General features: G+C 49.1%; 1 protein-coding gene across 1 annotated transcript in view; it reads left to right on the forward strand.

Annotated features, from left to right (window-relative positions):
* Positions 1–14571, forward strand: part of LOC138259571 (solute carrier family 26 member 6-like) — a 133997-nt gene extending 119426 nt beyond the window's left edge. The window contains exon 21 of the mRNA XM_069207403.1: positions 14486–14571. Coding sequence (XP_069063504.1) covers positions 14486–14571 — 86 coding nt within the window. The remainder of the gene's footprint in view (positions 1–14485) is intronic.
* Positions 14572–22576: the final 8005 nt, after the last annotated feature.

The following is a 22576-nucleotide window of genomic DNA, read 5'->3' on the forward strand; positions in this document are numbered from 1 at the left end:
ATATGCCTATGCTGTTCCACCTCTTCCCCTCCGTCCGTTTGTGCTTTGGAGACTATGGCAAATGTCTCTCTCCCTTCTACTGATGGCCTCCCCCCATCCTGCCAACCCTGTACACAACTCTACTGGAACTTGTGGTGTCTCTGCAAGAGTGGCTCCCCAACAGGCTGGACCTTCTCACACAGAACCATGAAGAAATCAGCCACCCCAGGCCACTCAGTCTTGCAATCTGGCTCCGGAGGTCTTAGAATCCGGGTACCTTAATCTACCACCCGAATGCATGAGCATCCTGAAAGAAGCACACATGCCTACCACACAAGCCTGTTATGCTGCTAAATTCAAACGCTTTGTTCATGATTGTCCTTCCAAACAAATTGGCCCTTTAACGCTCAGGGTTCAGGATATAGGCCCTGATTCTGACCCCGGCGGTCTGAGACCGCCGGGGCCAGGGTCGGCGGGAGCACCGCCGACAGGCCGGCTGTGCCCCGCAGGGCATTCTGACCGCAGCGCTTTGGCCGCGGTCAGATTTGGAAAACCGGCGGTCTCCCGCCGGTTTTCCGCTGCCCTTGAGAATCCTCCATGGCGGCGGAGCGCGCTCCGCCGCCATGGGGATTCTGACACCCCCTACCGCCATCCTGTTCCTGGCGGGTCTCCTGCCAGGAACAGGATGGCGGTAGGGGGTGCCGCGGGCCCCTGGGGGCCCCTGCAGTGCCCATGCTAATGGCATGGGCACTGCAGGGGCCCCCGTAAGAGGGCCCCACGTTGTATTTCAGTGTCTGCATTGCAGACACTGAAATACGCGACGGGTGCCACTGCACCTGTCGCACCTTCCCACTCCGCCGGCTCAATTCTGAGCCGGCGTCCTCGTGGGAAGGCCCTTTTGCACTGGGCTGGCGGGCGGCCTTTTGGCGGCCGCCCGCCAGCCCAGTGCAAAAGCCAGAATCACCGCAGCGGTCTTATGACCGCAGAGCGGTGTTCTGGAGGGGGGAACTCTGGCGGGCGGCCTCCACCGCCCGTCAGGGTCAGAATGACCCCCATAGTCTGCTAACTACTTCACCTGCAAACGTGTGGTCTAGCCTTCACTTTCATTTGCCTCACCTGGCCGCAGTGGCAGCATATCTTCAGAACAGGCAACACATCTCCCTCTTCAGAATACCAGTCATTAAGGCTTTCATGGAAGGCCTCAAGAGGGTCATCCCACCTCAGGTTCCCCCGGACCTGGATGTGGAATCTCAATATTGCTCCCCCAAGACTGATGGGCCCCTCCACTCCTGTCCCCACCAATTTCTCTCCTGGAAGGTGGCCTTTCTTGTTGCCATCACTTCACTCAGCATGTTATTGAGCCCCAGGCATTAACACTAGAAGAAGCTTTCTTTCCAATACACATATATGGGGTTGTTCTCCGCACCAACGCAAAATTCCTTCCAAACGTGGTCTCCTCATTCCATCTGAATCAGTCCATTGAACTTCCTGTTCTATTTCCACAACCTGACTCAGTTGCGGAACAGGCTCTCCATACCTTAGATGTAAAGCAAGCCCTCATGTACTAACTAGGCCAGACAAATCCTTTTAGAAAGACGCAGCAACTCTTTGTTGCATTTTCTGAACTGCATAAAGGGAGAGCTTTATCTAAATCGGGCTTAGCCAGATGGATAACCAAATGTATCCAAACATGCTACGCAAAAGCCAAATGAGTTTTGCCTTCTCCTCCAAGAGACCACTCTACATGAAAGAAGGAGGCCGCTGTGGTCCTCCTGGGAAAAATTCCCATAGCTGACATCTGTAAGGCAGCTACATGGTCCACATCACAGACCTTCACAAAGCACGGGTGTGTGTACGTGCTGGCCAGCCAACAAGCCAATGTTGGCCAGGCTGTACTCCATACCCTGATTCAATTCTTTGGAATTCCCACATGCTAGCCACCACTTTCTGGGTGGGCTTGCTTTACAGCCTATACACATCATGTATATCTACAGCCACACATGCTTTGAACGAAAAATTTTATTTACCTTGAAACCATGGTTTTGTGGCATATAGTGCTGTAGATTCACATGTGCCCAGCTTCCTCCCCAGATACCTGCGGCCAATGCACTAAACACTCTTTCCTAATACTCTCCCTATTGCATGGACATCTTTTTCTATACATCGCTTCGCTCCACCTCCATCCTCACCCTCCAAGCGGGAAAACAATCTAACAATGGAGGTGATCCCCAAGCGCGTTACCTGTAAGAGGAGGAGTCAAAATACCTCATGACTCAAAATACTTCTTCGAAGAAAAGCAACTTGCACACATGCAGGCCCAAAACTAGATGGCCGAAGTATGCACAGCAAGTGAATCTTCAGCACTAAATGCCATGAACAGATGCTCCCTCAGAAAGTAACATTTTCCTTTTAAGGAATTTGAGTGTGTGTATTCCCTCCAAGTAGAGGGTAAAAAATGAAAAAGTGATACAGGTTCGTTAGCAAACTACGGCATTGGGATGCTGTCAGAATGCCAGCTGAGTGGTTGGTGTGATGGATATCTACTCTGCCAGATCCACGGGAGTGCAGGTACTTCATAGTTTATGTTACGCATGCCCAAGATAGATCATTGCATTTGGAACCATGCTAAATTTTGAGGGTAACAACTATGTAAAAAAGATCAATTCAAATTTACAATATGTAAATTTATCTTACATGAATATCTTGAAATCTCACATGATCCGGCTCTCCTGGGCCTACGTTGTTCACCTTGTGCTTACATGGTATAAAAATTCAGATACTTTGGGGCAGATTTAAGAGCCACTAGCGCCAGCAGAGCGTCGCTCTCCTGTGGCGCTACGCACTGCACAGTATTTACAAAGTGACGTTAAGCCACTTTTTGTGTCTTAACGCCACCTTGTAGATACGGCCCCTTCACACGCAGCACTTTGCATGGAAGGGCCGTGCAATGGGTGTTGCTGTGGGCGTGCCACAGCAACACCCATTGCATTTTGACGCTGCCCCAGTTTTCGTAAACCTGAGGCAACGCCAAAATCTAACGCCACCCCAGGGTGGCACAGCGATGCACACCGTCATTTTCACTTAAATCTGGCCCTTTGTGCTTCTTCTGCTCAATATTCATTCTTCTTTTCTTCCACTCGTCTTCCCACTTAATTTCCTGGTACTAAGTAGAGGGCAGTGGCAGTAATAGTGGTCGAGCAGTCTTGGAAAATATATTGAGGGGTCAGCATTTAGAGTGGCAATATTTTTTGAGAGTTGTTATCGTTGTGCAGACGAAAGTTGATTTTTATGTGTGTGTGTATGTGTGAGACACTACTAATAAAAATAAATTATGCACAATGTAACTGAAAAACAACAGTGACTAAGGGGGTGATTCTGACCTCGGCGGTAAAATGCCCTTACCGCCGGTCAGAAGACCGCCATAACACCGCTGCGGCCGCGGTCAACCGCCACGGTCATTCTGACCCACAACGGCCAAACCTCCAAAAATCCGTCCTCCACTGCAGCCCGCCACATCGGCGGGCAGCGATAAACTGGAGATGACCAAACCTCCACCGTCACGCCAACAGAAATACGCCCATGCCATTACGACCCACGAATCCACACGGCGGTCATTCAAACGCGGTATTCCATTGGCGCTACACACCGCCGCGGTCAGAATACACACACATCACCAAAACACAGCCACATTGGACAATTTGAAAAACACACACCTGATACACATACACACACCACTCCCACACAATCAACCAACTATAAAACACACACCCACATCACCCACAAACCCCTGTGACCCTAATTACTGAGAGAAGGAGAGAGAGACACAGCAGACAATCCAAAGCAAGACACACTGAGGCACACTACACCATCACACACACCACATAGTAGCACAAAGCACCACTCACCAACACACTCCTCATCACATACACCACCCCACACCTCACCCACACCACCCCATGGCACCCCAAAGGCACCCACGATTTTCGGACCAAGAACTCCGGGTCATGGTGGAGGAAATCCTAAGAGTGGAACCCCAGCTCTTCGGCTCGCAGGTGCAGCACACCAGTATAGCCAGGAAGGCGGAGCTATGGCAGCGGATCGTGGACAGGGTCAACGCGGTGGGACAGCATCCCAGGAATAGGGAGGACATCCGCAAAAGATGGAACGACCTACGGGGGAAGGTCCGATCGATGGTCTCCAGGCACAACATCGCGGTCCAGAAGACTGGCGGCGGACCCCCACCCACCCCTCCCGAATTTACATCGTGGGAGCAAGAGGTCTTGACCATCCTGCATCCTCAGGGCCTCGCAGGAGTAGCCGGAGGAATGGACTCTGGTAAGTCCCATCTCAACTACTATATCCCCCCCACCCCACCAGCATGCCAACCCACACCCCCACCCTCACCCCCAACCCCCCAGCACACATCCTTCCTGACAATGTCTCACCAGCACAACCCACCCATCCCAACACCAACTCCTGCATGCCAACACAAACCATGGGCACCCATCACCTAAGCATGACCACTGCACTAACCCCTCCCCCCCACTAAATACCCTCACAACACCTCCCTCCAGGGAATGCCTGCACTGGGGGACAAGGGCACCCACAACACGCATGCTATTGCACACACAGAAACAATAACCAAACTCTCTTACCCCATGCAGGACCCGAACGACAACACACCAGCCAGGAGGGTCCAGAAGTGTCCATCCCACCACCGGAACAGGCCCACACTGAGGATAGCAGCTCTGTCGACAGTGAACCTGATGACCAGCCCGGACCATCGGGGACCTCTGGGCAGTCGGTTCCCCTCACCCAGACACAGGCCACACCAGACCCGACCCCCTCTGCCGACACCAGCACAGCTCCCACCCAGCGGGCCCATGCCTCTGTCTCTAGGACAGCTCAATCAGCGGTGTGTCTGCCACTACAGGGCACCCAGGCTAACCCAACACCCCAACAACAACAGGGACCTGGGGGCAGTGGGAGCGGGCACACCGGCAAGGGGACAGAGGCCGGGGGAAACCGGGCAGCTCGGAGGGCTGCTGTGCGACAGGGGGGGGAGGAGAGGCCCAGGGAACCCACTCTCCAAGAAGCCCTCACCACCATCATGGGGGCATACCACCACTCCCAAGAAACGATGGCGACGGTACTGGCCAGGTTAACTGAGATCCAGGCACAGCAGGAAGAACGCTACATGGGGTTCAGGGAGGAGCTGAGAATCATCGGGACCGCAATGGGGACCATCGTCCTGGCCCTCCACAGGATAGAGGACGCGTTGCGGGACCATGGTGCACCACACAGGGCCCCTGTCACTAGGCCGGACCAGGAACAGCCTACCACCTCCGCCGGCGCTAGTGGACAGGAGGTCCCAACACCTCGACAGCCCCCCAGAACCCCACCTCCTGCTGAAGAACAACCACCCCGTAAGAGGAGCCTGAGACCAAAGAAAAAGACAGAGTAGGATGTCAAGACCCCCGCCAGCAGGACATACCCCCTGAACTCTTCCCACTGTCCCACATTGCCACCCTGTCCAACCATGAACTGCCTATGCTCCATCCTTCCACAGGCAAAAGAACAATGCACCTGTGAGACTGAGAACTGGACTCTGCCATGGATATTCCTCCACCCCCACCCATCACCCTTAGAATCACATGTACCGATATCTAGCACTGTAAATAAATCACATTTTGCACACAAACCTGTTTTGAGTCATGCTGTATTATTAACAAATGGATAACATATTACTGTTCAATTTCTGTTCTGTCAATTAGTCATGACAACATACCAATGTCAATACGCTGTATTTCATGGGCGAACCAAGCAGAAGTCAGGTACTGAGTCAGACAGCACTGAGAAGGGAAGGGAAAGGCAAAAATTACTGAAAAACATCTGTGGGGAACTACAGAAAGTACAGATGCAGGAGGCTAGAAGCAATTGTGAAATGGCGTGGGTGATTCTTACCTGGGTGTTACTGGAAATACTGTTGTATCACTCTATCCCTATTGTCTGTGTCGTCCTCTGAGTCTTCCTCCTCTTCACTCTCCACAGGCTCCACGGCTTCTACAACACCACCATCTGGACCATCCTCCTGCAGGAAAGGCACCTGGCGTCGCAAAGCCAGGTTGTGAAGCATACAGCACGCCACGATGATATGGCACACCTTCTTTGGTGAGTACATTAGGGATCCACCAGTCATATGCAGGCACCTAAACCTGGCCTTCAGGAGGCCAAAGGTTCGCTCAATCACCCTCCTTGTACGCCCATGGGCCTCATTGTAGCGTTCCTCTGCCCTTGTCCGGGGATTCCTTACTGGGGTCAGTAGCCACGGCAGGTTGGGGTAACCAGAGTCACCTATTAGCCACACACGTTGTCTCTGTAGCTGCTCCATCACATAGGGGATGCTGCTATTTCGCATCACATACGCGTCATGCACTGACCCTGGGAACTTGGCATTTACATGGGAGATGTACTGGTCAGCCAAACAGACCACCTGGACATTCATCGAATGATAATTTTTTCTGTTTCGGTACACCTGCTCATCGTCTTTTGGGGGTACCAAAGCCACATGGGTCCCATCAATGGCACCAATGATGTTGGGGATATGTCCAAGGGCATAGAAATCACCCTTCACTGTGGGCAAGTCACCCTCCTCGGGGAAAATGATGTAGCTCCGCATGAGTTTCATCAGGGCAGACAACACTCTGCTCAAAATCTTAGAAAACATAGGCTGAGACATTCCAGATGACATGGCCACTGTGGTCTGGAATGACCCACTGGCCAAAAAATGGAGGACTGACAAAACCTGCACCAGAGGGGGAATCCCTGTGGGTTGGCGGATGGGGGACATCAGGGCTGGCTCCAGCTGGGCACACAGTTCATGGACAGTGGCACGGTCAAGTCGGTATCGAAGTATTATATGGCGTTCTTCCATTGTCGACAGGTCCACCAGCGGTCGGTACACGCGAGGATTCCTCCTTCTCATCGCAAGTCCCAGCGGACGGTGCCTAGGAAGGACAACATGGAGCACAGAGTCAGCCAAACCACAGGTACGTACAGACAGCTTGCACAGTTAAAGAATGGCAATGGGTTGAAAGGCGTGTATGTGTGGCAATGCAAGGCCTAGGCCTGTGTGTCGCAGTCAAAATTAAGCCATGTGGGCCCTTGAAATGGCGGCTGCCTGACCTGTGAAGTGGGACAATGGGATGTGAGGTCAATGCGCTGGCGGGGCACACCGTGGCGGTAGGCGGTCGAAGACCGCGGCGCAAAGCCGCATTGGTTAACATTGAAGCCTATGGGTTTCAGGAGCCAATAACGAAGTGCGCCGGCGGTCGCGGTACGCACCGCCGCGGTACGCACCGCGGCGGACGTGACCGCCATTTTCTATCTGCTTAATCACTCGAGACCTGATCATCCACAGGAGAGGACCTATACTGCAAGTGCTGTTGTGACCTCGGTCTGGAAGATACAATGGCTGCTGCGACTGGGGAAACGGCCCCTGCCTTCACGTCTGAAGAATTGGACAAGCTCGTGGATGGGGTCCTCCCCCAGTATGCGCTACTCTACGGTCCTCCAGACCAACAAGTGAGTACACCGGGTGCTAATGGAATGGGCTATGCCTGTGTGGATTGGGGTGGATGTAAGTTGGTGGGGTGGGGGGCGAATGAGGAGTGCAACGCCCGACAGATGAGAGCATGTGCCATATGGCAAAGTGGGTGGGGGGGGGCCAATTACATCTAACATGCAGGCCATTGATGATTTCTCCTTTCCACCCTGTACATGTCTAATAGGTCAGCGCCCATCAGAAGATCGAGATTTGGCGTGCCATCGCCAAGGAAGTCCGGACCTTGGGGGTCCACAACAGACGGGGCACCCACTGCCGCAAGAGGTGGGAGGACATCCGCCGCGGAACAAGGAAGACCGCAGAAACACTGCTGGGGATGGCCTCCCAACCTAGGAGGGGTGCCAGTCGCACCATGACCCCCCTGATGTCCCGGATCCTGGCGGTGGCCTACCCTGAATTGGATGGGCGCTTTAAGACATCACAGCAGACACAAGGGGGTGAGTATCAGCACATTCTCCTATCTTTCTGCGCAGTGGAGGCGTCTGGGTGGGGGAGGAGGGCTGTGGGTGACATTAGGCCAGGGCGCTTTCTGTAGTGTAGTCCTCTCCCTTAGGCATGGCCCTGTGCCCCCGGCCCCCACCTCGGTAGGGTGACAAGTACAGCCATTGAAGGTCCAGCATCTCCCATGTGCGCGTTTGACGTCTCTTGGCCTGTTGTCTTAGTCAGTAGTACTGAGTAGTGTACCCCGAATGCGCGGCTTAGTGCATTAGGCACCTGTGTCTGTCCTCTCCGCCAACGGTGTTGACATTGCATGCACTCAACCTGGTCTTCTTTTTTCTCCCCCCACCCTTTCTCTCCATCTTCTTGTGCATGTGTGCATTAGCATCATCAGGCGGAGGAGATTTGGCATCGGAGCACGAGGGAGCTGCAGGACACAAGGCCCCGGTGGGCCCAGGAACAGACACCGAGGGCACCAGTGATCCGGAGGGCGAGGGGAGCACCACGACGGGGACCGCTGGTGAGAGCAGCGAAAGCGACACGTCCTCGGATGGGAGCTCCCTAGGGGTGGCGGCAACATCCGTGCCCCCCGCCTCTACAGGTACAGCCGCCACCCAGCGCACCAGCCCCGCCCTCCCCACTGTAGAGACATTGAGAGACTGTGGCTTTGCACTCCCCAGGATGGTCCAGTGGGCAGCCCACCCACTGTAGAGACATTGAGAGACTGTGGCTTTGCACTCCCCAGGATGGTCCAGTGGGCAATCCACCCACTGCAGAGACTTGAGAGACTGTGGCTTTGCACTCCCCAGGATGGTCCAGTGGGCAGCCCACCCACTGTAGAGACATTGTGAGACTGTGGCTTTGCACTCCGAAGGATGGTCCAGTGGGCATGGTGGCTCCTCGTGGATCTGGTGTCGTGGACTCATGTGGCTGTGGTGCCCCCCCCTTCCCTTCCCCCTGAGGTGCCTGTAGTTTTTACATCTGATGCCCCTGCAGTGTTCTCTCCAAAGGACTCAGGTCTCCTGTGTGGGCTTTGCCCTTGTTTCTCAAGACTTTGGCCCACGGACATGCTGAATTCGTAGGATGTGCAGGACTTGGTACTTCAGTTATACACTGATGTGTATGTCATTTGTTTTGTTGTGGATATCTTTCATGGTTGTACGATAATTTTCTGGAGCTTTTTGGGACATAAATATTTATTCCAAATATGATTATGTCCTAGCATTTTTCAGGGGTGTTTGGGTGGTGTCACTGTGACTTGGTGCTCTGCATTGGTGAGTACATAGTTGGGGGGGGTCGCATATGTGTGTGCCCGTAACCTTTCGTCCTCCCCCTCCCGTGTGTCGTAGGTGCAGTACTCACCGTTGTCGTCTGCGCCGGACTTCGTACTCGTGGTAGATGAGAAGGTAGACGAGAGCAGGTAGGATGTTTAATTCGGGTTCCATGCTGTCCTCCTTCCTCGTGGAGTGCGTAGTGGTGAGCGTTTTCCCGTTCGTAGTCTGTTTCCGCCGTGTTTTTATCGGCGGTGCTCCCGCCCCGGAAAAGGTGGCGGATTGGTGAGTTATGATACTGTGGGCGGTACATTGTCTGCCGCCTGCCTGTTGGCGGTGACCGCCGCGCTGTTTGTCTGTACCGCCGCGGCGGTCGGAGTGTTAAGTTGGCGGGCTGTGTTGGCGGTTCCCGCCAGGGTCAGAATTCCATTTTTTGGACCGCCAGCCTGTTGGCGGGTTGGCCGCCGCTTTAACACCGACCGCCAGGGTTAGAATCACCCCCTAAATGTTAAACCATATGAGACAACATTTAATGTAAATCTTTACACATACAAAGAACAGAAATATACAAATATCGTTAATAAAACAGGTTATATTTAGAATGAGACAGACGTTTATAAAACAAGGAGGCACATAATTAAATTAAAACCAGAGAAAGAATCAAAACTGGACAGAACAAACATTTAAAGTGACATGAAAAAATACTTAAAATACAGTTGGACAAATATTTAATGCGAAAAAGATACAGATTTTAAGTGAACTGAACAAACGTAAGATAATGCTGGGCAGACATGTAGCGTAAACTTGGCAAAGATTTAACATATAACTAGCTAAACATTTACCATAAAATGGATAAATATTTATAGTAAGCCAGGCAAGCATTTAAAATAAAGTTGGCCAAAGGTTTACAATAAAATGGAAAAACTTTTAAATAAAAGTGGACACGTTTGTTTTATTTAGTTTTATGGTTGATATTATTTTTGGAGTGAGAGACAAAACTGTAAAACAATATTTAGTGTGCATTGCATAAGCATTTAAAAGAAAGCCGCATAAATGTAGCATGATATTGGCAAATATTTAAGATTAAACTGTACACAGATTTGAAGAGAACAGCTGCCTACGTGATGCAAAGCTCCCTTCAAAGCATTCCTGCACTCGGCAGCCCAATCACTCCTGTCGTTTCTTCTCTGTGGTGCCTTCCCACGAGCAGTCGCTCCGCTTTCTACGCTGCATTAATTACATGTTGATTAATTTGAATAAACCTGAACTTTGTCCTCAAAAACATTAACTCTCTAGTTCAGTGGTTCCCAGCCTGTGGTCTTCAAAGCCTCCTCAGGGGGGCAGTGACTGCTTAGAAAATTAACTACTAAATAACGTGTCTCTAAATAAAGTGGTTAAATGTACAATTTAATTTTTTTAAACAACCTATAAATGTCAAGGAAATTGAAACTGGAGGCCAAAAATTTAATTAGTATCCAGAGAATGATTCTTGGGAGAGGTGCAAGTCCATCAAACAATTTATCAGTTATGATAAAGTGGGGGTCCACAGAAGTCAAAAGGTTGGGAACCGCTGCTTTAGTTGAAGAACAACTTTCAGAACACAAGCTCTGCTCAAGTTAGACACTACAGATTCAAAAGGGTGACAACCATATACCAGTCATACTCTGGAAATGCTGCTCCAGGGATCTGGGATGCTATTTCACACCTGTGTCCGCTTTTAAAGGATCTTTACACACCGTTTCCTTGAAGCCCTTTTGTAAGTTCTTTTCAACCACTGTACTTGATTTTCTCAAACCTTGCAGATAATAAATATAATGCCATTTATAGGACCTAGAATTCATGTTTTCTGACATGTTCTGTGCCTTCTGAAGAGTCGACGTAAAGTGCCCCACCACCCTGTGCCCCAGGAATTAATAAAAATATTTAAATAAAACTAGACAAATATCTTAAATGAAGTTAAAAGTATAAACTTATACACATTTAAATGAAGAGGCGACATAGGACAAACATTTACAGTAGAACTTGCCAAGAGTTTCTTTGATAACAGGAGAGGTGAATGGTGACGCATTCTGCTGCCATACTGCTGGCTAAACTGTGTTTACAAATTAAAGGAACCATGTATAATATCCGGAGTTTAAAGAGCCCCAGGGATTCTTGAACCCCGTTCCAGTTTCTCGTCTCCACTTCTGTAAGGAGTTATAACCATGGACGTCAGTTCACCAAAAGGCCAGGGTTAGCGGAAGTGACATCACGCGCCTTTTGACCCCTCCACTTTCACTCACTCACACACATACTTACCCATACACACACACTTACACACACCCTCACATTATCACACTCTCACCCGCAAGCACGTACACAACATACATTTAAAAGCATTTTTACTTACCTCAGCTGCCATGGAAGGGCATATCCCAAGCTAATTGTGCTCCATTTTTATCACCCTCATAGTGAATAATATGCTATTATTCACTATTAGGGTAATAGACATTGACAGAAAACAAAGAGAGTGGAGCCCAAGTGACGCCCATAAGGACAAGATGCCCCTGTGTTTCTGACCTCTGAGACCAGGGGTCGCAAAGAGCAAACCAGAGGCTGCAGCTGTTATCACCTGTGAGGGTCTCAAGGCACTGTCCAAGGGCACGGGGAGATTTTAGCCCTCATTTTGACAATGGCAGTAAAAACCACCTAGCGCCGTGGTGACGGCCGCCAAAAGACCGTCACCGCGGCTACCATTCGTCTGCCAGATTATGACCACAGCCGGACTTCAGCCAGAAGAAGGGCGGAAATCCGGCCGTGGCCATGCTGGCAAGGTAGCGCTGCTACCACCAGCACCGCCACGCCAGTACACCGCCACCAGCCGTATCATGACATATGATAAGGCCTGGCGGCGTGATGGAGGGGAGGTGTGGGGGGCGTCTGGGGAGTGTTTGGTGGGGTGGGTGAGCCTCCTACCAGTGACAGGGAAGCCAACCCGCCAATGTCATAATGTGACGGTATGTACCGCCAGCCTGTTGGTGGTACTACCGCCACATTACCACCTACCGCCGGGGTCATAATGACCCCTAAGTGATTTGCCCAGAATCACAGGATGTTGGGCCTATGCGGAGGCTTGAACCCATTTCTTCAACTCCTGAGGCGGTTGCTCTGACCGATGCGCTACATCCTGTCCCCACAGCTGCGACCCCTGAATGACGTCCATGGTTAAAATCCTGCACTTCATAAAACATCTTGCTACTGTGTAGACTCATCTTCCCATTTGAAGAGAGTTGTTCAGCTCCTCATTTTCCCCTTTCTTAACCTTAGACTCCACCCGCCCCTCACCCCAAAGATGGCCATGGTGGAATTATCTTGCTACTCCTTCTGCTCCCTGATTGGCTGAAAGTCTGTGGCCTGTCCCGCCTCCTTTACAACCTTGTCCTCTCCTCTGGTGTAACACAAAATAATGCCCCCACCCCGCAGAATGTGATACGGGGTCCTGGTGTCTCCAAGACCAGGCAAATATTCATTGGTCTTGGGCTCAATGGGGGCCCCCGAATGGTTGAGAAATCCAAACAGTCTGAGAGCCCCCTGCACCGTAGGGGCTGTGGGGGGCCTTTGTTATACCTCTGCCATGCAATATCGCTGGGTCTCTGTCTGCCAGGAACATTTGCATTCTGCTGGCATACACTGGCATGGCTTAAGAATTGAAGGGACACCCTAATAAACAAGGAAACTTGGGGGCCCTCATGCACCGAGGGATCTGTAGGGACCTCTGTTACGCCACTGGTCCTCTCTCTCTCTCTCTCTCTCTCTCTCACCTTCTCAACTACCCGTCTTCCCATTGAGGCATTCTTCCCCTACCCTCACCTTAAACTAATCCCACCCCAGGAGGGAGGCTTTCCTCAATAATACTCATCTGTGTCAGAAAGTGACAAGAGTGATGGATGGGGCTGGCAGAGGGGGATCTTCCTGGTCTGCCTGTCAATTCTTGCCATATTTGAATGACTTACTATTATCTCTGCCTGATTCCTATTAGTGGTGGGAGGTAACTTGCCGTGTAATGGTCGCGTAGCGGACCGTTCGGGGCATGCGCCTAACGCCACCGAGGGCAGTGACCAACTGCCCAAAGGGAGCGGGGGACACAAGCCCGGGAAAAAAGAGGCACGCCGATTGGCCGGTGGGTTTTAAATCGGCCAATTGGGCACAGCTTAGAACAGGTTTCATGGTGCTTAAAGTGGAGTGCCCCCTCATTTCAAGGATCTGGTGTGTGTTTTGGAACCCACCCACCCACACCAAAGAAGCGGGTGTGGCAGCCGCAAATCGTTGGGACTAAGTGCTGCGGTAGGACACAGCCGTATGGATAACACCGTAACCTAAAAGGCAAGAGCTGCTCAAGGAGTGTCCTTGGGATGCCTCACGGCAGGGACATGTGGGAGCAGCGACAAACCAACAAAGGGGGTTAGCAGCGGGTGGACACAGCACTTGCAGCCTGGGCAAGGCCAAGGAGCCGCCCACCGCAATTGGTAGAAAGAGAAGCCTAGCTGCCGGAGGAGGCCCCCCATGAGAATAGACTGTGCAAGAACATTGGGGATCAGTGGATAACAACATCACAAGAACTGAAGGGGCAGAGACCTGACATGGCATTGGACTTGTCTAATATGTTTGCATGGTTGCATTTGTGAATTTGAGATTGTGAAGTTAATAAACTGCGGGCCTTTATGATCCAATTTGACTTCCCCTTTCATTGAAGAAAACAGAGGGGGAGGGCAGGGAGATCCTAATGGGACGGCCTAGGAGGGAAGGGAGTCTTTTGCCTGTCTGGGTGGGGTTTGATGCATCTCTTGCTTCTAGCCTGATCCATGTTCAGAGGCAACCATAGAGGAGAATTAAGTCATCAGGAGGGGAAATTGCTCAAGTACAGACAGGGGTAAACAAGAGTGAAACAGCCTGACATGTTCTGACTCTACGGTGGTGCAATGGCACAATCCCACCGAGAACTACCAGATACGTTCTTCATCAGTCTCACTGGCTGGAAAGGATATCTCTATTTTATTACATAAGCCTACCCTCTTCTGCAGAGAGCCATAGACATTCAAGACATTTCTGAGGAAAAAAGAAATTTGAAAGCCTGAGATGTGGAAGTGTGTTTTATGAAAACAAACTTTTCAAGTTGTCTCTTAATATTTTTCAGGATCAGCTACAGACAAGGTTATAACCTGCAGAAACAACTTGAAGGTCGAGGGACAAGACGTGGGGTCCTTACAAGCTGTGCTGTAGGTCTGCCTGGCCTGGCGTCTTCCAGGGTCTATTCTTGAGACTTATGGATATACTCCGTTTCACTTCCTCATTGGTACCCCTTGGGCTACCCTGGCTGTGCCTGGCCTCAGGCGTCAGGAGAGAAAGTAACAGTACCCTGGAGCAGTGGTTCTTAACCTGTGGTCCGGTGACCCTCAAGGGGTTCCGCAAGTGTTTAGAATATTAAATGATGTTAACAGATTAATAAAGTGTACATAAATAAAGAAGCAAACTGTAAAATTGAAAAATGTAAAATGTTCTGTAAATATGAACAAATTTGAAATAGGAGGTAAAAATGGAATTGGCATCCTCAAATTGATTCACAGGAGTTTTGCAAGTGCATCAAACACAATATAGTATGGACAATGGGTGGCCTCAATTGAATTAAGAAAAGCTCCAATTTTCCCATTAATTTTTTTTTTTTTCTTTTTTTTTTTTAATTTTTACATTTGTTTGTGAATTAAATTAAAAATGTCATTGTTTGTATATTTGTTTGTTGAATGTTTGTTTCTGTATACTGTTTTGCAAGTTCAAGTCATCAAAATTGCTTAGGCCCGGGTCCCCTGATTCAAAAATGACTCAGAGGGGGAGTTCCCAGAGTCCAAAGATAATTCAGTTGGGGGTCCCCGAATTCCAGCAGTGGGGGTCCACAGGACCCAAAAGGTTAAAAACCACTGCCCTAGAGCCCTGTTTACTTCCTGTAGTTAGTACTCACTGCCCTCACTGTAGCCTCTCACCATCCAACAGCAAGTGATGAGCTTAGGATGGGTCAAGGAGTCAAGTCGGTCATGTCATCCAGCATCAGAGTTCGTAAGGTTAATTCTGCAACTTTTTGAATTTGGAATATCCCCCGCCCATGTCTACAAGAGTCTAAGGCCCATATTTATACTTTTTTAGCGCCACATTTGCGTCTTTTTTTGACACAAAAGCAGCGCAAACTTGCAAAATACAATTGTATTTTGTAACTTTGCGCCGTTTTTGCATCAAAAAGCGGCGCAAATGCGGCGCTAAAAAATATAAATATGGGCCTAAATATCACTTCAAGGGGTAGCATGTGTGGGCCGTTGGCACAGTGACTTGGGCCCATATTTATACTTTTTTTGTGCCGCATTTGCGTCATTTTTTGACACAAAAGCGGCGCAAACTTAGAAAATATAATTATATTTTGTTAATTTGCACCGCTTTTGTGTCAAAAAGTGACGCAAATGCGGCACAAAAAAAGTATAAATATGGGCCTTGAAATCTTTACTATTTTGACACCTTTAAAATGTTTAGAATTCTCAGTTTATATGATATTTTTATGAAAGGTTCGTCCCAGCTGAAGTCACAAGCAGTGTATCAAGTTAGACAACCCTGGTGTCACACTTATTTGTCAATTACAGGAGGTCAGGAGAGGACAACCAGACTCTCTTTATCTTGAGCAACTGTTCTGGTGCTAGCAGAATACTTCATCATTCATTTACCACAAACCTTCCTAAACATTAGAAAAGCTCACAAAACACATTGCAAAAGGGAGGGTGCCCCTTGTGGTTCCTTGTTGTATTACTGATAATGCCATTGGCTCGTATTATAGAGCACTTCCTAAAACGTAAGTGCTTCTGGACACCTCACTAACATGTATTATGTATTAGTATTACTCAAATGAGTGGCGTTCATCAACTTCAGAAAGATGGAGGATGAATGAGCCATACGTGACATATAACTGACTGCCACAGAGCTATTGGTGTTTCAGTGGTAACCTGGTCCTGGATATACCCTTTTTAATATTGCCTCTTTTTATTATTAATCACCTAAATGGGACTCATTTTATCAACATCATTAGACTAGAAGCTGAGTCATTCAAAGCTGGCAGATATCCGGTTCTACCTCAAGAATGTTGATGTTTTCAGCAGTCGGGGCTTGTGCGAAGCAGAAGGGGCAGCGCGCAGGGGTAGGGAGGGAGGGGGGATTAAATAAAAAAATAATAAAATAATTTAAAAAAACACTTACCCCCTCTGTCACTGCAGTGCAGACACAGGCTCTCATCCTACCCTGCAGCCAATCCTGACACTGCTCAGAGCAGCGTCAGGATTGGTTGGCGCTCAGGCTGGAGATAGCCCACTGCGCATGTGTGTTTGGCCGGCCCAAGACGGCCAGCCAAACACACATGCGTTATGAGGGGGAGTGATGAGCACTCCCTCTCACACTCGTCACCCCTGTGGCCCCGCCCCTTTCCCTCAAAAATGATAATAAACTATTGCCAAGTGTTGGGACAGTTTGCCTCTCTATTTTCCTTAATCCCAGGGGTCACTCATCTGTGTACACATGATGTGGACACTGGGGACAGTCCTCCTGTTAAACATGAGGACTGAGAAGGTTAGGGCCAACATAAAGGAGGAGGTAGCCCAAATGGTAGCCCTTGGGGCAATTGTGTTCTCCAGTAGCCCTTGGGCCAGCCCTGTGGTCTAGGTCCCAAAAGCTGCTGCTCCTGGTACCACTCCAGAACTTAGGGTCTGTGTGGATTACTGGGGACTCAATGTGGTCACTAAGACTGACGAGCACCCTATCCCCGAGCTGATGAGCTCATTGACCGGTTAGGGGGCTGCCCAATATCTAAGTACTTTTGACTTGACATCTGTATACTGGCAGATTGCTCTGACTAAGGGGGCTAAGGAGAGGTCTGCATTCTCAACCCCAGATGGGCACTACCAATTTAGGGTGATGCCCTTTGGGATGAAGAATGCCCCTGCCACCTTTCAGAGGTTGGTCAACCAGGTGTTGGCTGGACTGGATGATTTCAGTGCCGCCTACCTGGATGACATTGCTGTGTTCGGCTCCACTTGGGAGGAACACTTGCAGCACCTGTGCAAAGTGTTAGAGGTCCTGCAGAAGGCAGGCCTTACTATTAAGGCTAGCAAGAACCAGATAGGGCTGTATTCTGTGGTGTACGTGGTACACCAGGGGGGTAGTGGCTAGGTGGCACCCTTACAACCCAAAATGTACACGATTCTAGCTTGGGAGCCCCACCCCCCCAAGGCCCAGCCTGAGGTGAGAGCCTTCTTAGGTCTCACAGGCTATTATAAGAGGTTTGTATAGGAGGTGTTGCTCCCTTGACTGAGTTAACTTCTAAGAAGCAGCCAAAGAAGGTGATCTGGACTGAGTCTAGCCAGACAGCTTTTGATGCCCTGAGGGCAGCCATGTGCACGGCACTCATGCTGAAGGCACCTGATTTCTCCAAAGAATTTGTCATGCAGACTGATGCTTCAGAGCATGGTGTAGGAGCATTGTTATCACAGCTAAATGAAGAGGGCCTGTAGCCTTCATTAGTAGGAGGTTACTTCCCAGGAAACGTAGGTTGAGTGCAATTGAGAGTGAAACATTTGCTGTGGTCTGGGTGCTGAAGAAGTTAAGACCCTACTTGTTTTTGACTCACTTCTGGGTTCAGACCGACCACAGGCTCCTCAGATGGTTAATGCAGATGAGGGGTGAGAATCCAAAACTGTTGAGGTGGTCCATTTCCCTACAGGGGATGGACTATACAGTGGAACTCCACCCAGGAACAGAGCATGGCAATGCTGATGGTCTGTCCAGATTCTACCGCCTTAGTGATGAGAACTCCCATAAGGTTGGGTAGTTCTCCCACTTTCAGTTGGAGAGACATGTGTTAGACCTGGCATCCTTGACGTGGTCTACCCTGTCTTTTTTGCCTCTGCTTCCCATGTGTCAAGACGGTGCCACTCACCTGAAAAGCAGGATGTCTGTAGGGGTGATGGAATGCCCCCGAACTCCTGGAACACCTCTCGGCACTTCCTGGTGGACACAGAAACCCCAGCAGGTGTCCCAAAAGCAAAGGGGGAGTGGAAGAGAAAGAGGCAAAACACTGCCACGTCTGGCCGGTCCAGCCAGGCACCCTGTATCTTGGGGGGGGCAGGTCGTTGTTGACAGAGTGGTAGTAGAGTTAGTGCACTCAACTTCCTTGAAACTGAATCTCTCTCTCTCTGATATGGGCACGGGAGTGGTAGAAGAACACCAGGATGCTCCAGCACTTTGCTTGGATAATAATAACTGTTGGCACAATTACCAACACTGCATTACCAAAAGCCCAAACTGAGTACCATAACAATAAGTACTGCAACACTAGGGCTGGCTTCACAGAGATTCACTGTTGCACACTACAATTAGAACTGTGGTTGCACTTATCATGCACAAGAAAGACAAAGAAGGGCATTAATTATATCACATATAACTTTCCTCCATGAATAGGGTTAAACTAAAAGGAACAAAAACAATCCAAGAAATACAAATGTTCACTCTGGGTTTAAACAGTTAGGATGGCACAGTTTGGTTTGGTTTCACTGTGTGTGTGAAAAAACCTTAAAAAAGCAAACTCCTCAAACCTGAAGCACAAGCATGAATGACACAATTTAAATCCAAAAGTTATGCTATTAGAGAAAGAAAAGTTGCGTAAATTCTCTTTTAAAATTGCACTGTCACTTTTTGTAGTGCTTGAGCTCAAGCAGATTTCCTGAAGCACATTTAGGCAAGTAACTACAATAATAATGTAGAATGTTCAGAAATGCATTTGTCTCTTCAAGATAAGCACTCTGCCAACATACGAGGTCTGAAATACACCAGCTGTTCTAGGAAAGCGCAGTGCTCAAAGAACAAACTCCCTGGAGAATACTAGTCACTTAGCTGCAGTCTTTTCCGGAGTGCTGGAGGAGTGCCTAGAGTCAGCTGGTACAGGAATGAAGAAAAGAATTGCCTCAAAAGTCCTCAATACGAGGAGGAAAGCAAGGGATGGACTGCCAAGTCAGATGCTGAGATCAGGAAGCAAAACTAAGCCAAGCAGGGAGGCATGATTCACTCTGCTATTTATAGCCAATCAGGAAAGCCGTTGAGTTTCCACATGTGGATGAGTCACCACACCCAATTAGAAGCACATGTCTACACCTGTTCACGTTAGCAAACAAGCATTGGTAAAACAAGCATTGATAAAAACCAATTGTGTAACACAGCACATTATGTTTACTTAGAAACATGAAGGTTTAACCAAGAACACAGATATGATTTAACCCTAATCCCTGGGGATGCTGACAGATAACGCAGGAGGCACCTTGGGGATTCCTGACACCATGTTTTGACTGTGTGCTGGACTCTGCTTTTGATGTTTTTGATACTCTGGGCACTTTACCCCTGCTGACCAGTGCTAATGTGCAAGTACTTCTGTGTAAAGTGTATGTGTAATTGGCTTTTCCATGATTGGCATATTTGATTTGCTAGTAAGTCCCTAGTGAAGTGCTCTAGAGGTGCCCAAGGCCTGTACATCAAATGCTACTAGTGGGTCTTCATCACTGGTTGTGCCGCCCACATTAGTAGCTCTGTAAACATGGCTCAGACCTGCCACTGCAGTGTCTGTGTGCAGTTTTAAACTGCCAATTTGACTTGGCAAGTGTACCCACTTGCCAGGCCTAAACCTTGCCTTTTTATACATGTAAGGCACCCCTAAGGTAGGCACTTGGTAGCCCCATGGGCAGAGTGCAGTATATGTTAAAGGTGGGACATGTACTGATGTGTTTTACATGTCCTAACAGTGAAATACTGCCAAATTTGGTTTTCACTGTGCAAGGCCTATCTCTCTCATAGGTTAACACAGGGGCTGCCTTTAAATATTATTAAAGTGCAGATTCCCCTTGCGAGCAGATAGAAATATGGAGTTTGGGGGTCTCTGAAGTCACAATTTTAAAATACATCTTTTAGTGAAGTTGGTTTTTAGATTGTTAGTTTGAAAATTCCACTTTTAGAAAGTGGGCATTTTCTTGCTTAAACCGTTCTGTGACTCTGCCTGTTTGTGGATTCCCTGTCTGGGTCAGACTGACAGTTGGGCTGTTTGTGAATCTCCTCTAGACAGTGACACAAAGGGAGCTGGTGACACAAAGGGAGCTGGCGTGTAGCCTGCATATCCTGATCAGCCATCTGCGCTAGAGTGGAGGGAGGAGTGGTCACATACACCTGAATGGGCTGTGCCTGCCCTTACAAAATGCAGTCTCCAAACCCCTGCTCTGTGTCTGGGGCCTGGGCAAGGTAGGATCTTGTGAACAAAAGAGACTTTCATTTGAAGTTTGCCTACTTCAAAGGCAGAAAGGGGTTTAAGTAGTGGACCCAAAACCCCAGACTTTTAGATAACTTCTGGATTCAAGAGGAACCTCTGCCAAGGAGAAGAGCTGAAGAACTGAGGAGAAGTGCTGCCCCTAACTGTGACTGTGCTTTGTTGGACTATCCTGCAGTTGCTTCTTCTGCCTGTGAAAGGGGACAAGAACTGGACTTTGTTGAGCATTCCTACTTGAGAAGACTCTCCAAGGGCTTGAACTGAGGTTGTCTCCTGTTTTGAAGTCTCAGGGTCATCAAAGACTTCCTCTGCAAGTACCTGGACTCTCTGCTGAGACGCCTGCCCTGCCCTGGCCAGTGGTGCCCTATCCAGTTCCTGGGCCCTTTAAAGGTGAAGTTAGCAGAACAAGAGCTGAAATCCATGCACAGAACACCATGCAGGGAAATTTTCGACGCACCATCTGCAACGCGGCTGATAACGCACCTCCCGCTTCGCGGCTGAAATCAACGCTCCACCTGCATCGCAGCTGGGATATCGACGCATCGCGGCTGGAGAAACGACACAACACATGTGGTTTTATAACACCATGCGAACGGATTTCTCACGCACGTGCAGCTTTATTTTTTACGCTAACCAGGTACTTTGTGTAACAACAACGTTTACATTGTTTTCTATGGTGTAAGACTCTTATTCTTTTGAACATTCTTTTCTTGACTTGTGTATTTTGGATTTTTGTCATTTTGATCTTGTTTGATTTAGAAAAATATTTCATATTTTTCTAAACTGGTGTGGTGTCCATTTTGTGGTGTTTTCACTGTATAACTGTGTGTGTTGGTACAAATACTTTACAGATTGCTTCTGAGTTAAGCCTTTCTGCTCGTGCCAAGCTCCCAAGAGGGTGAGTGGGGGTTAACCAGGTGTGTTTCTCATTTGCCTGGACTAGAGTGAGGATTCTTGCTTGGACAGTGAGTAACCTGACTGCCAACCAAAGATCCCATTTCTAACACCCCATTTCTAACATATGGGAATTGGCTGCTGCCAGCCACCCTGGTTTCTATCATTGCAGCTATCAAAGAACTCTCTGGGGTTTTGTGGTGGAGCGCCCTTCATAACTGGTGCCATGTGCATTCTTGCGGCAACGGGGCCCCTGAAGGGCGATCTTCCTCAGCTTATGTTGGATCAACTTAGTTTTGTCCCTCTAGGCCTTCTCCTGTTTCTCCTTATACTTTTCCTGTTTCCTTTTTTGGAAATTCAATATGTCAGTTGTATCTCCCGCCAGGGTTTAGTGTCTAACCCTATTACACTGTCCAAACCACTTTGTATTTCAGTGCACAGTTGTTTCTTGAGGATATTGTAAAAGAAGACGGCATGTGGGTCTGTATCGGTCCACGGCTGTATTGTCTCATGCCCCCACTGTTCTCTCATCCTGTCTGGAAAATCGGTGATGGTCTCCCCAGGCTTCATGGTTTCTGCCATCAACCCACCTACATCTGGGCCATCAGGGAACATTTCCCTCAGGGCATTCCATATTTGGTGCCTGTATGAACTAAAAGCGGCCCAGTCATGCTCCATGTTGGTCGGTGTGATCGCGGGGATATGAGATTTGGTGAACAACGTGTTGGTTTGCTCACCAATAATGCTGCTTAACCCTGCTGTGGGAGAGAGGAGCCCCGTGTATAGCTTACTACCGGATATCCAGAAGTACTACTGGGCAACCGAACTGGTGGTCATTAACCAATGGGTTTACTAACCCGTCACTGAACCGGCGTACTGCATGGACCATTACACCTTAAGACCTGGCTTCTACCGCCGAGCACTGTACACTCCTCTGAAACACTTGCCCCTCATGGGTACAACTGCCCTCACAGTTCTAATTTGGCATACCACACTCAAGTCACT

Source organism: Pleurodeles waltl, chromosome 9 (genome assembly GCF_031143425.1).
Source record: "Pleurodeles waltl isolate 20211129_DDA chromosome 9, aPleWal1.hap1.20221129, whole genome shotgun sequence".
Taxonomy (NCBI): domain Eukaryota; kingdom Metazoa; phylum Chordata; class Amphibia; order Caudata; family Salamandridae; genus Pleurodeles; species Pleurodeles waltl.